Consider the following 12,512-nt stretch of genomic DNA (forward strand, 5'->3'; position numbering starts at 1 on the left):
GGATACTTAGGTACCTACCAAGCCGTTTGTATGAATATGTCTCTTTTTTCCCTACAGATACATATCTAGTACATTTCACTAAAACAATTTCCGAGCATTATTACCTGCCGATAATTCAAACAATTGATGGATCTTGGATTGCTAGGTGTACCTGCCGTAGGTGGGGAGGTGAGATCCGCGGGTACCTGACGGAGAACCCCTGCAAGGAGAAGGTCATCTGGGAAAGGGCAGCTGATAACATGTCTTATCAATTGCGATACCGTGGACTGGGAGCTTATCCACAGCGGTTCCGGCTGAGCTCTGAACTTGTTGACCTCATTTCCCAACCTCTCTCCTGTTGATCCTCCAGAACATTAACTACCTAATTTCTCTGCATAGACGGCGTCTAAAAGAACTTTACATTCTGTTGAAATCTCTTGCGACCAGGTACCTAGTTTATCTGCAAATCGAAAGCCGTTTATTCAATCATGACTCGACACACGTCCGACTTCCTACGGCAACGCAGCTCCAACATGTCTTTACGAAGCGTTGCTGCTGCCAATTCCTTAAACACCTCTCGATTATCCAGCTTCGCGAACCCTTCCGAATTCGAGAAGAAGAAAACGATGTCCGATGCTGAAAAAGCATTCATTGTAGGCAATTTGGCTGGCTGTGGCTGGTTGAGCCTTTGCGATTCTTGCTACCGAGACTTACCAGAGCATCATACCGAATCACTCGCCCTCCGACTCAGAGACGACCGAAACTCCTGCTCCTTGTGTAAAGTCATGTCAACGAAGCCTGAGGCTTTCACCGAACCCTTCCTTAAGTTTATGCAGGAAAATCCTACCATATTCCATGCTGTTGGTTATTTCAAGGACAAGGCATCATCCCTTGGTTACAAGGAACTTCCCGCACGGGATGATTGGTCCGGAAAACTCGAGGCTGGTGGCAAATATTTCGTGACGCGAAATGGTACCTCCGTCATCGCATTTACGGTTGGAAAGGCATTTAAGCCTGGTAACGGTGTTGCTATGGTTGCAGGTCATATCGATGCTTTGACCGCGAAGCTCAAGCCTGTCAGCAACAAACCAACTAAGGCTGGCTATGTTCAGCTAGGTGTCGCCCCATACGCTGGTGGTCTAAACGAAACTTGGTGGGATCGGGATCTTAGCATCGGAGGTAGAGTTATTGTACGAGATGAGTCCGGCAAGACCTCAAGCAAGCTCGTCAAACTCGACTGGCCCAGTAAGCATAAGCTTATCCGTAGACAATAATCGTTTTGATACTAATTGGATATAGTTGCTAAAATACCCACACTCGCACCGCATTTTGGCGTTGGGATAATGGGCCAACAAAACAAGGAGACTGAGGCTGTGCCAATTATCGGACTTGACAATTCTGACATTTCATCATCAACGGCTCAACCTCTCGGTCCGGCTGGATCGTTTGCCGCCACCCAGCCGCCGAGACTCGTCAAAATAATTGCGAAGGAGCTTGGTATAGAAGACTACTCGCAAATTGTAAATTGGGAACTAGAGCTCTTTGATCTCCAGCCCGCAACAGTGGGTGGATTGGATAAGGAGTTCATATTCGCGGGCAGGATCGATGATAAGTTATGCAGTTGGGCTGCATTTGAGGGATTACTAGCCTCGGAAGCAAACGACGACGACGGAATCATAAAGCTAGTTGCACTTTTTGACGACGAAGAGATTGGTTCTCTTCTGCGCCAGGGCGCTAGGGGTAATTTCTTGCCTTCTGTCATCGAGAGAACGGTGGAATCGTTGTGCGGGGAGAGCAAGACGTTCGGTCCTGGTATCCTAGGCCAGACGTACGCACAATCGTTCCTCGTATCGGCCGATGTCACCCACGCCGTGAACCCCAACTTCCTAGGCCGTTATCTAGAGGATCACACACCTCGACTTAACGTTGGAATATCTATCGCTGCGGATAGTAATGGTCACATGACTACGGATTCAGTCTCGACCGCTATAATCACCAGAGTTTGCGAGTTGAGCGACTGCACACCACAAGTTTTCCAGATTCGAAACGACTCGAGAAGCGGTGGCACAGTCGGTCCTATGCTAAGTAGTGCCTTGGGCGTCAAGTCCATCGACGCGGGAATGGCTCAGCTTAGCATGCATTCTATCCGTGCTACCTGTGGATCATTGGATCCTGGTCTGGGTGTCAAGTTCTTTAAGGGATTCCTGGACAAGTGGGAGAAGGTTGATGCCGAGTGGCAATGAACTTACCAAGTTTTCAACTTGGAGTCATTATCTTCGACGTGTACGAACATGTAATATGTATGTTAATATCTGTCCAGTTGTCTCTAAAGGGCACATTGATTGGGTATATAGAGATATAGAGTTGACTGTTTAGAGCTAGACGGGTTTCTCCATGGATGCTAGGATATCCGGTAATACATAGAAATTTTATACTTCATGGTGCTGTAAGCATTTGATACCTAGGAGCGGTAATCTGTAGGAACTAGAAGCCATCTAATGCACCCCTTCACGTGCAAATGCAGGATGATGCAATCAAGGGTCCGCTAGGGGAGCTATAAAACTTTCGATGGCACACTACGTCCCGGCATTGAGTTAGTCGGGTCCGCCGGGCATTCTACTTTTTTTTCCGGGAACTATTCTGAATTTCGCATTGGAGCACGCGACCATCGTGTGATCAAATATGAATTCAAACGAAAATAAGAGTTATCCCAAATCTTAAATTGTCATAGTATTTAATTAGTAGTAGGTGTCAGTGCTACAAAAGAATATGTTCAAGGACTCAGCCACACGTATTAGCTGGGTTGATGACGTGTTACCCAGCTAAGGTAAGGTGAAGAAGCCAAGGAATTGTGAATTCTCATTGGCTAACTTAGTTTATTTTCAACCTTGGAAGTTCCAGGTTGGAAAGGGAATTTCTTTCAACAATCAGGCCATCCATCTTTCCTTCTCTAGATTTAAGATAACCAAACCTTATACCCTTTGCACCTTCACGCCTTCAACATTTTATACTTCATAGATCATTCTAATAAAAAGACAAACCTTCATTCTTCTGTGATATCCCTGTTATATTTATTAATAGACGTCCTTCCTTTTCTGTACACTTGCCGAGTAAAACTTAACCGGAAGCGACGAGGCTGTGCTCCGTGAAATCACTTTTTTTTAATCGTTAGCGCCGGCAAGCCCTTGAATTTTATCTTCTCTATCGATTAATACGAACGAACTTCGAGAAACCCGATCTTACGAATTTCCGATTACCTATCATTTTAAAGTTCTGAATCACTCGTTTGTGCTGTAATAAGATACCCGAATAATTCGATCCGACAAGATCAACGCCGACCGTTACGGAACACTTCTTCTAATAGATTCGGACAATATCAAGCCATCGGCGACGATCCATGGCGCAACCAGCAAATTCCTTGAGCTCCGACAAGTGGAGCTCTCTCCTGTCACGACTAAATCCTATCCCCAGCTTCCCAGAGTATACCGGTCCTTACAAAGTCGGTACCGCCGATGTTGAGATACCAGTTTCAGAGCTTGATTCCCCAGCCCCAGCACCAGACAATGCAGCCGATATAGAGACGGTACAGTTCCGGATGTTCTACCCGGCGCACCCGGATGCCCAAGGCAAGCGTATCACATGGCTCCCGGCTCCGCAGCGTGATCACCTATCTGCCTACATACAGTTTCTAGGAGTCGGGCAATTAGTGGCACAAGCAGTCTCGTAAGTCGGAAACCGTCATTACAGTTGTCAGATCTACACGAGGCAAAGTATCTAATCGCAATTCTATGTATAGCTTCTTACCGAGACATCTCCACTACACCTACATACCGGTCGTTAAGAACGCGCCGATACTCGAGCCCAACACCCCGAACAACCGATGGCCGACAGTCATCTTCTCCCACGGCCTCGGCGGCAGCAGGAACGCATACTCGCAGATCGTCGGGTCCCTCGCCTCTCACGGCGTCGTGGTCATATGTCCCGAGCACCGAGACGGCAGCGCCGTCAAATCGTTCATCCGGATCCCATCACAGCAAAACCGATACTTCGTACGTAATACGCGACGCGAAGTGCCGTACAGACGCATCCCACACGACCCCAACGACGAGACTCATGCCTTGCGCAACGACCAGCTACGCATCCGGCTATGGGAGATGGGGTTAGTGCACGAGGCTCTACTAGGAATCGACCGGGGATCGGCCCTGACGAACCTAAACAAGAGCACGCCTTCCCTCGCGCAGTTCGTCGGACAACTGCACGTGCAAGAGCCCGGTAGTATTATCTTCGCCGGCCACAGCTTCGGCTCCGCCACCATGGTCCAGTTCCTCAAATCCGTCTTCTACGCCGGCCGCCCGGAGCTCGAGGCCATGACGGACCCGCTATACGTACCTTCCCGCGACTCCTCGATATACCGGCAAGTGACACCGCGTAACGTGACGATCCTCATGGATATGTGGTGTTTCCCACTCCTCTCCAAAACCACAAAACCCCTCTGGGACCTCCCCCTCCCCGCCTACGCCTCCCCCACATCCCCACCATCGTCACCATCCCCCTCCCCCTCCCCAGGCGGCACAGCCCTCCTCGCCGTATCCTCCGAAGACTTCCACAACTGGAAAGAACACCTCCACGTAACCGCGCGCGCTCTTTCTCCCTCCCCCTCCGCGCCCTCCGTCCTCGCCTCCGCCTTCTACAGCTCCGGCGTCAAGCTCGCCGAGCCGCACTTCTTCTTCGTCGAGCGTTCCGCCCACCTCAGTCAATCTGACTTCGGCGTCCTGTTCCCCTGGCTCATGTTCAAGATCTATAAATCGGAGGAACCCGATCGCGCGCTGAGGCTTAATCGCAGGGCCCTGCTGCAGGTGCTCCGTGTTAATGGGGTTCCGGTTGCGAGGACTTGGACGGGTGATTTGGTGGATGGGGTTGCGGAGGGGAAGATGGGTGTTGGTGAGGAGAGTGGGATTGATGGGAAGGGTGGGGTTGTTGGTGTTGTGGTCGAGGGGGGCGATGGCGGTTCTGACGATGGGGTGAGTGATGATAGGGCGATTTTCGATCGTGGTGGGAATGGCGTTGTTGATGCGTGGCGCTGGATCGATATCGTGGGTATGGGCGATGCGGAGGCCGCGGTGGAGAGTGTTGGTGCTAAGGACGATGTGCTGGAGACGGGCGATCAGGCGGCTGAGGCGCGGGAGCCGGAGATGGCGGGTGTTATTGAACCTCATGTTACGGAGGGTGCGGCGGTTGAGAGTCGTTGAAAGTCTGTGGGCATGGTTGGCGTTGGATCGGTATTAGGAGGTTGTCCTTTTTTATATTCTTCTTACTTTGCGGGATCAGTATAGAGTAAGAAAAGGTGTTGTGGTGTTGCGAAAAAGAGTTGGGAGGTGGGTTGGAAAAATACTGGCTATACGGCGTTTTTAGAGGAAACAAATAGCTTATCTCAGATACGTATGGATTCATAACGTATCTGTACCAGTACGACCGCGACGGGTTTGGTTTTTTTCAAGTCTATGTTTACTTTGAAGATTATTAACTCTTAGCATTATCTGGAACAGTAACATGATAAAATTGATATCTAGATAACTCCTCTTATAATCCTTTTAGTCGTCGGAATTCTCGTAGCCTCGTCGCCGTTTCACTTCCAAGGCTTGAGAGGTATCGACAACGACATCGACTTCGTGAGCTGTGGTTTCCCCTACGCCTACACGGCGCCGTCTATCATCTTCCCTATATACCCAGCCAACGTCGAACCCATGGTCTTCTAATATCCCTTCCCATATGCTTCTCCAGCGAGAGTGATAGAATTTATACGATGTCGAGTCACCATAATAGGTAGAAAAAATGCTGTCAGGGCGTTCATTAATTTGTTTCGATATGACGTATTCCAGAAATAATAAACGGTTAGCTACTTGCGTGTTCACGTAATAGTCGCGGTAAGAGGTTGATAGCGTAGGTGAGGCCTCTTTAGATATGCCTGATCGGTCATTAGCTAATCTAAGCTCATAGTATAAGCTCATAGTAGCAAACGCCATATGTCTACCCGAGGGATCCGCCAAAGAAGAACCCTCGATCTTTAACTGAGCTATTGCATCAAACTGGATATACGATATTGCGGGTTCATTATAGAACCAAGTTTCGTATATTGTTTGGTCCTTTATAACAACCTCTAAAAAAGTGAATCCATCAGGAATGTGAAAATCGAAGTCTACCAATCGACATAATGGTATCCAGTCCCGAAGAAATTGATCAATGTTGTCTTGTCGTGATTCCTGAGTGACTATGTATAATGTTGACGTGGCCATGTACTGGAGTGCTAAATCGTTTAACCATAAATCTTCTAGGTTGGCTCCTAAACTCAAAAGATAGTGAAATATATCTCTGCCTTGTCGATTTATCCATAATACAAGAGGAGACATTGCATTTTCTATAATACTTTGCCCGAAACTAACAACGACCTCGTTAGTATGCAACTCAACGGTATCCTCGATCACAGTGCGTTACCCATTGTGCGCGTTGATATCGGCACCACTCTGCACCAGCACCTTACAGATGTCTAGATGACCGGCGAACACAGCAACCTGTATTTTCTTAGCACCTTCTACTTAACTATCGCGCTTTCATATCATTTTTTTACTTACATAAAGCAGTGTCCTACCGAAAGCATTTGTATCTGAGGTTGAAATGATTTTCTGCGACAGCATATCGCAGAGGCGAGAGATGTGGCCACTACGTATGACACCCCAAACTTCATGGTTCTTATCGAGAACACGATGTGACCGTAGTCTGAGACCGAATTCCGGGCTTCCTCTAGCATCGGATCTATTCTCGTATATAAGCAAACGACCGGTGGAGAACCAACGTGGAGATGGGGTAAATTGCGCTGCAAGCTCGTACACCTCCGTTGGACTCCCAAAGGCATCGAAGTAGATTCGATCTCGAATATTTAGCGAGAGTATTCCTATGCTAGTTTTAAGAAACCAAGATTTACGATAAATTATCGTGAGCCTGTTTTTATCGGATTGGTCAGGGTTTTGTTTCCTGATAATCTCGGGATCCTGTGGTTCAAAAGAGCTTTGCGAATCGAAGTCGCCCGGGCCTGTTTCGCTACTAACTTCATCCACTACCGCGGTATGTTCTCGCTGAGTTGCTTCGCCGCGAGATTGCATCTCATCAAGTGCCGGGAACGCTTTCTGGAGCATGTTTTCCATCTCGGACCGAGCCGCCACTCGGAATTCCTTCTTCACTTCCGCAATAAATGTCTCCTTGTACTCTTCCAGAAGAGGCCGCAGCGCATGTCGAAGTGAGCTACCGGAGCCGCTGGATAGAGAAACATGTTGGACTATGCTGGCAAGGAAAGTCGAGTTCTCAACCGTGGCTTGCGCTAGGGGTTCGATCGTACTCGAGTGTTGACGCTGCATATCCTGGATGCCGACATTTAGAGTTGTCATGGAAGCTTCGAGTCCATCCAGTTTACCAAGAACCGCAGACTGATCCGCAAGGACTTGTTTTGAGGCCTGAGCATGAAATTGCGCATTCTCGGACCGCGCCTCAGCAATGGAATTTAGTAATTCAGAGTGCTGAACGTTGGATTTGTCGATGATACCATGCTTTACCCTCTCGATCACAGGACCTAGGTCATCGAGTCTGTCCAAGATCGCTTGGATGTCGTCCTTACTCGACTGCCTTTGCTGTTGATCTGCTTGCGTTTTTCCATTTTGGAACGCATAGTACAGAATCAATTCACTTCTGAAGTTTTCCAGCCTGCTTGAAATTTCACCAATCTCTCGTTTATTCCAAATGGTCTTGAGGGTCCCTTTGGCACGTTGAAGTCGACTAGCATTCTGACCAGGTTTGATACCGCACGCATCAAGTCGTTTTAGGAGATCATTCGCAAGCTCGCAGCACTTATCGGCTACTTGTTGGAGATCCTAATGAACCGCCTAAAATTAATATGCGAAATCGTAAAAGATATGAAATAAGGATAGTGTTACATACCTTCTCTTCCGACGAGGCATTGCCGGAATTTTGAGAGATCGCCTTAACCGAATCACTTATGTTTTGGGAAAGGGTTACTAGGTGTGTTGCAATCACTCGGTGGTCTCTATTTTCAGATGAGGCTGCATGATTTCGGAGTTCGTTTGAAATGCCGATTAATTTAGTTGTGAAATCGACAAACTGCAGCACATTCGAGGCAAGGCCTACGGCAACGAGAGCCTCCATTATTTCTCTGCCATACCGTCTCGATAAATATGGTCTATAGTGTATGATGTGATAGAAGAACGAAGAACGAAGAACAAAAAAGAGAGGGCAAGTACAAGTGTTATCATCAAAAGATTGTAAGCCGTATCTACCCAATTGTGCACTTTCCACGCACCGCCTCCTAACGAACCTGTAGTGATACACTGTAGAGTAATTATGAGGCCAATGGAATTTCCCATAATACGCCACGAAGCCACCTGGGCAGTTATTACCGTCATAGATGCAGCATTAGTTTTCAAAGCCACTGGTGAACACATCAGCAGCTCTTCGCAATTCACAGCCATAATTTAATATTCTAAGCCTTGTCGTGCTTCGGTTGAGTAGGCAGACAGAATAGCGTCAGAATAAGTGAGCCATGTGCGAGCCATGTATTAATACTACTGTAATACACTGTAAGTATACTATCCCCTAGACTCTTCGATGCTGTGGTAAAGCTGACAATTTCCTAGTTAGATAATATAGGGGATAGATCAAAACACAGTGTAATACAGTACCATTTCGGGTGGTTCACACATGGCCCATTTATTCTGACGCTATTCTGGCAGAATACCTCACGTTCAGTGGAGAAACTGAAGAACTTTTATTCATTTCTTGGTATGTAGAGGTTGCGTTGAGCTAGAGCGCCTCTTACGGCTGGAGAAGAGCCGACGCTACGCCTTATCTATGTGGAAACATAATAAATTACCTATAGTATTGCAGGCTTCGATTCTGTAATGTCTTCGGAGTTTGGGGGATCATCAACAACATTGGCGATGTGGAGACACGAACAAGATAAGACTTGTGGAAGCCTGAAAGAAGGCAGGTCGAAGCTACGGGGCTGTCTAGGCACATGGACTCATTCGGCTGAAATTGCCCTGCGAACAATAAGAACCCCAGTGCCGTGGACAATTCCCGGCGCCGATTGTGTCGCTCAATCGATCCGAATTGCTTGTTGGGCTGTAGATCTATTGGCAGCTCAGACTGTACGGAGACGTGACCAGGGAGAATAGGTGTAGGATAGCCAAAACGAGCGAGTTTTACGCACGAAGATCAGACTCGTTAAAGCCGGGGCGGATAAAGGCCTTGTCGGGGGATCTGCCCGATGAGACAGTGCCAAGAAGTGTAGAGCCTGCTTGATGTCTGCCGGACTGTCACCGTAACTCGTATGAACTCCTGAATTCCTACCTAGCTAGCTAATTAATAGGAAATAGGTATAATATATATAAGGAGAATAGAAAAGTGAAGGATGAGTTCTCAACATTTTTTATTTTTATTTATATTTACCTATATTTTATTTTATTTTAGAAAAGTCGTTAGAAGACTGCGATCCCGTACTTCAACTGCAAGCCCTGCTAAAACCGGAAAGATGAGGCGCTTCCAGCCGCAAAGAAGAGCCGACTGGGCTGCTAGGGTTCGGAGATGGCACGTCCCGGAACACTTAGCTTCAATCCAGTAGCTCTTCGTTTCAGGGTCCTAGTCGGAAACCGAAAGCAGCGACATGGTCAACCCCCTTCAGTCTCTAAATTTTACATACGAGGCACGAAATGCTACTAGATTTCAGTGAGAAGACATTCTATGTAGTAGCCGTCTTTGCCAAGACGACTAGGATGAATATTCGACGCGATGGGGTCGCGAGTGTTTCTCTCCTACCTTCGCAGGTATCCATGATTCCATCTTGGATAGCTCCTTGTATCATGAGAAACTCATTCATGTAAACTGTTTTAATTCTAGTAGTTTGTTGACCAAACAATTTATTCACTTCTTTTTTTCTTCTCTTACTCTTCTTCTTCATTCCCTTCTATCTAGCCTATAGTGGCCTTGAATTGCTAATTAAATTATTCGTTTGATTCGAAAAGCCGGAAGTGATGGTTATGATCCAACAGTGGGAATGAATTGACGTTTACATTCGACTTGGACGACATCCGCCGACGGGGCGTTTCTTAGTAGAACTTTTCAGCTTTCGGTCATAATTAGTGTATGAGTTGAGAAACCGTACGGCTAACTAATTTGAATAATTCGCGTGGATCGTGGTTCGAAGCGTCGCTGTATACGCCGTGGACCGTTTGTCCACTTGTCCACTTGAATTCATCTCAACAGAATCACGGAATGGTCTACTGGAAGTAACGATACCTACTAATGATCAGCACCGTTTACTACGAGAGCCGCGGGCGAATTATCCTTATTCCCTTCTTCTAACCCCTTTGCTTCTCTTCTCATCATCCTACCTTCTCACGATGCCTTCAATAATAGAGAATGCGAGCCCTCGCACCAACTTTACAACAGTCGCAGATGTATTACCGAGTAACGTCTTAGGCGGTAGTCGCCTAAGTTATTACGTCGCTATTAGCGCGATACTACTCTGTATATGGCTATTCCAACCAGACAAGCAAAAATGTGGTGTCTCGGCACCGTTCTATAAGGCGTCACGATTAAAATGGATGTTCAGCGCCGATACCCTGGTGAAGGACAGCTATTCCAAGGTTCGTTCATATCGTATGACCTGAAACTTGTCCGTCTAGTATTAACCTACATATAGTTTCGCGATGCTGTATACCAAATCAAGACGACGGAAGGTGTGAGAACCATCATCCCGGCGTCGTTGGTTGGTGAGCTTAAGGGACTTCCTGAGGATACCTTGAGCGCGAGGACGGCTGTGAAAGAGGTTCGTATATAACTCCAGTTAGTTTTTATTAATGAGATGCCAAGAGCTAAATAGTTGGAATAGGCTATGCTCAGCGAATACACTAAGCTCTGTGCTGGACAACATGCCGATACCCTTTCCTTACTCCTCAAGTGTAAGATGACTGGGCAACTTGCGCGGATGACACCGCAGCTCAAGGAGGAACTCGAATACATCATCGCAACGGAGTTCCCCGAGTGTGAAGGTAGACCACATGAACGGTGCTGCTCGATACGACTAGTCAACTGATCGATATTATAGAATGGACCCCCTTCAAAATCCAGCCCTTCATGATCCGGACGGTATCGCGTTTAAGCGGACGTATTTTCGTTGGACCCGCGCTTAACCGGATGGAGGAGTGGATGGACGTGAGCATTAACTTTGCCGTGACGGCCTTCATCGCGGTCATCAAGCTACAGTTTTTCCCGCCGTGGATGCGCCCCGCCGCACAGTACCTGGTATCAGAGCTACGCACGATCGAGAAGGACCTGGAGAAGGCGCAGGCAATGCTAACACCCATCATCGAGGAGCGTATCCGTGATTCCGAAATTCCCGGCTATGAGAAACCCGACGACTTTGTCCAATGGCTGTTGGATGCATTACCAGAGGACCAGAAGAGGGATTTCTACATACAAGGAAAAGTTCAACTGCTCTTGAGTGCCGCATCGATACACACGACGAGCAACCTCACGACGGACTGCATTTACGATTTAGCCGTTCACCAAGACATGCAAGAGATATTACGAGAGGAGGCGCGTGAGGTCCTAGAGGACGACGAGGCATGGGGTAGGAAGGATAGTATGCCGCGGTTGAAAAAGCTGGACAGCTTCATCAAGGAGTCGCAACGACTGTCCGGCAACGTCAGTAAGTACACATCAAGGTCGTAACCGAACTTGACCTATCATCTAGTCACAGAAAAAAATATATAGAAAAACTAACACATCCAGCATCCTTCATCCGCAAAGTAATGAAACCCATCGACCTCTCCGACGGCACGCACCTCCCCGCCGGCACCAGCCTTCTCGCACCGATGGCCGGCGTCGCCATCGACGCGCGGTACTACAGCAACCCCGACGTCTTCGACGGCCTACGATTCTGGAAGCTGCGCCAACAGCCACAATCACAACCACAATCCACCAGCAGTTCCCCCACCACCCCCTCCCCAACAGACGACCCTCCCACAAACCCCAACGGGCGATGGCAATTCACCAGCATCAGCGACGCGGCGATGAACTTCGGGCTAGGCAAGCACGCCTGTCCGGGGCGCTTCTTCGCCTCCTGCGAGATAAAGATGGTGCTCGCCTACCTGCTGCTGAACTACGACATCAAGCTGCGCGACGGCGAGGGTCGGCCCGCGCCGAATATGTTCATGATGACCAAGAGCCCGAGCATGACTGCCGAGATCATGTTTCGGAGGAGGTCGGCATGTTGAGAAAAACTTGTGGGGGTGAGGATGGGGTGAGGAGGGAGGATAAGCCCCGGGGCCAGGAGCTTCCGGGGCTGATTTGTCCAGTATATTATCTGTCTTACCTACCCAGTATCTATTGTTTCGATATACGAGGGGAATACGGCATAGAGGATAGAAGCGAAGAGGGAGGGAGAGAGAACCTGCATATACCCAACT

At 48.1% G+C, this 12,512-nt stretch overlaps 4 protein-coding genes across 4 annotated transcripts; 3 read left to right on the forward strand and 1 right to left on the reverse strand.

The window, feature by feature from the left end:
- The first annotated feature begins 108 nt into the window (after window positions 1-108).
- Window positions 109-2,432, forward strand: GGS22DRAFT_75598 (aminopeptidase I zinc metalloprotease-domain-containing protein). The gene is made up of 2 exons (XM_047968023.1): window positions 109-1,224; window positions 1,279-2,432. The coding sequence occupies exons 1-2, from the start codon at window positions 468-470 to the stop codon at window positions 2,220-2,222; spliced, it is 1,701 nt and encodes a 566-aa protein (XP_047814924.1). The 5' UTR covers window positions 109-467; the 3' UTR covers window positions 2,223-2,432.
- Window positions 2,433-3,187: 755 nt separating this feature from the next.
- GGS22DRAFT_75609 (PAF acetylhydrolase) lies at window positions 3,188-5,540 on the forward strand. Its single transcript, XM_047968024.1, has 2 exons — window positions 3,188-3,702; window positions 3,776-5,540. The coding sequence occupies exons 1-2, from the start codon at window positions 3,377-3,379 to the stop codon at window positions 5,226-5,228; spliced, it is 1,779 nt and encodes a 592-aa protein (XP_047814925.1). The 5' UTR covers window positions 3,188-3,376; the 3' UTR covers window positions 5,229-5,540.
- A 30-nt stretch (window positions 5,541-5,570) lies between these two features.
- Window positions 5,571-8,190, reverse strand: GGS22DRAFT_181907 (uncharacterized protein; the record flags this gene model as incomplete). Its single annotated transcript, XM_047963908.1, has 4 exons — window positions 5,571-6,239; window positions 6,609-7,783; window positions 7,817-7,898; window positions 7,966-8,190. 4 exons carry the CDS (start codon window positions 8,188-8,190, stop codon window positions 5,571-5,573), a joined length of 2,151 nt encoding a protein of 716 aa, XP_047814926.1.
- Window positions 8,191-10,053: 1,863 nt separating this feature from the next.
- GGS22DRAFT_75619 (ent-kaurene oxidase) lies at window positions 10,054-12,440 on the forward strand. Its single transcript, XM_047968025.1, has 5 exons — window positions 10,054-10,688; window positions 10,745-10,870; window positions 10,934-11,093; window positions 11,150-11,752; window positions 11,836-12,440. The coding sequence occupies exons 1-5, from the start codon at window positions 10,443-10,445 to the stop codon at window positions 12,318-12,320; spliced, it is 1,620 nt and encodes a 539-aa protein (XP_047814927.1). The 5' UTR covers window positions 10,054-10,442; the 3' UTR covers window positions 12,321-12,440.
- Window positions 12,441-12,512: the final 72 nt, after the last annotated feature.

Source organism: Annulohypoxylon maeteangense, assembly GCF_022496945.1.
Source record: "Annulohypoxylon maeteangense strain CBS 123835 unplaced genomic scaffold GGS22scaffold_21, whole genome shotgun sequence".
NCBI classification, from domain to species: Eukaryota; Fungi; Ascomycota; class Sordariomycetes; order Xylariales; family Hypoxylaceae; genus Annulohypoxylon; species Annulohypoxylon maeteangense.

Bases quoted from the DNA above. Each gene is read 5' to 3' on its own strand.
- GGS22DRAFT_75609 (XM_047968024.1), top strand. From the start codon at position 3,377: ATGGCGCAACCAGCAAATTCCTTGAGCTCCGACAAGTGGAGCTCTCTC. The intron at 3,703-3,775 runs GTAAGTCGGAAA...TTCTATGTATAG, and splicing joins TTAGTGGCACAAGCAGTCTC to CTTCTTACCGAGACATCTCC.
- GGS22DRAFT_75619 (XM_047968025.1), top strand. From the start codon at position 10,443: ATGCCTTCAATAATAGAGAATGCGAGCCCTCGCACCAACTTTACAACA. The intron at 10,689-10,744 runs GTTCGTTCATAT...ACCTACATATAG, and splicing joins TGAAGGACAGCTATTCCAAG to TTTCGCGATGCTGTATACCA. The intron at 11,094-11,149 runs GTAGACCACATG...TCGATATTATAG, and splicing joins GGAGTTCCCCGAGTGTGAAG to AATGGACCCCCTTCAAAATC.
- GGS22DRAFT_75598 (XM_047968023.1), top strand. From the start codon at position 468: ATGACTCGACACACGTCCGACTTCCTACGGCAACGCAGCTCCAACATG. The intron at 1,225-1,278 runs GTAAGCATAAGC...AATTGGATATAG, and splicing joins CGTCAAACTCGACTGGCCCA to TTGCTAAAATACCCACACTC.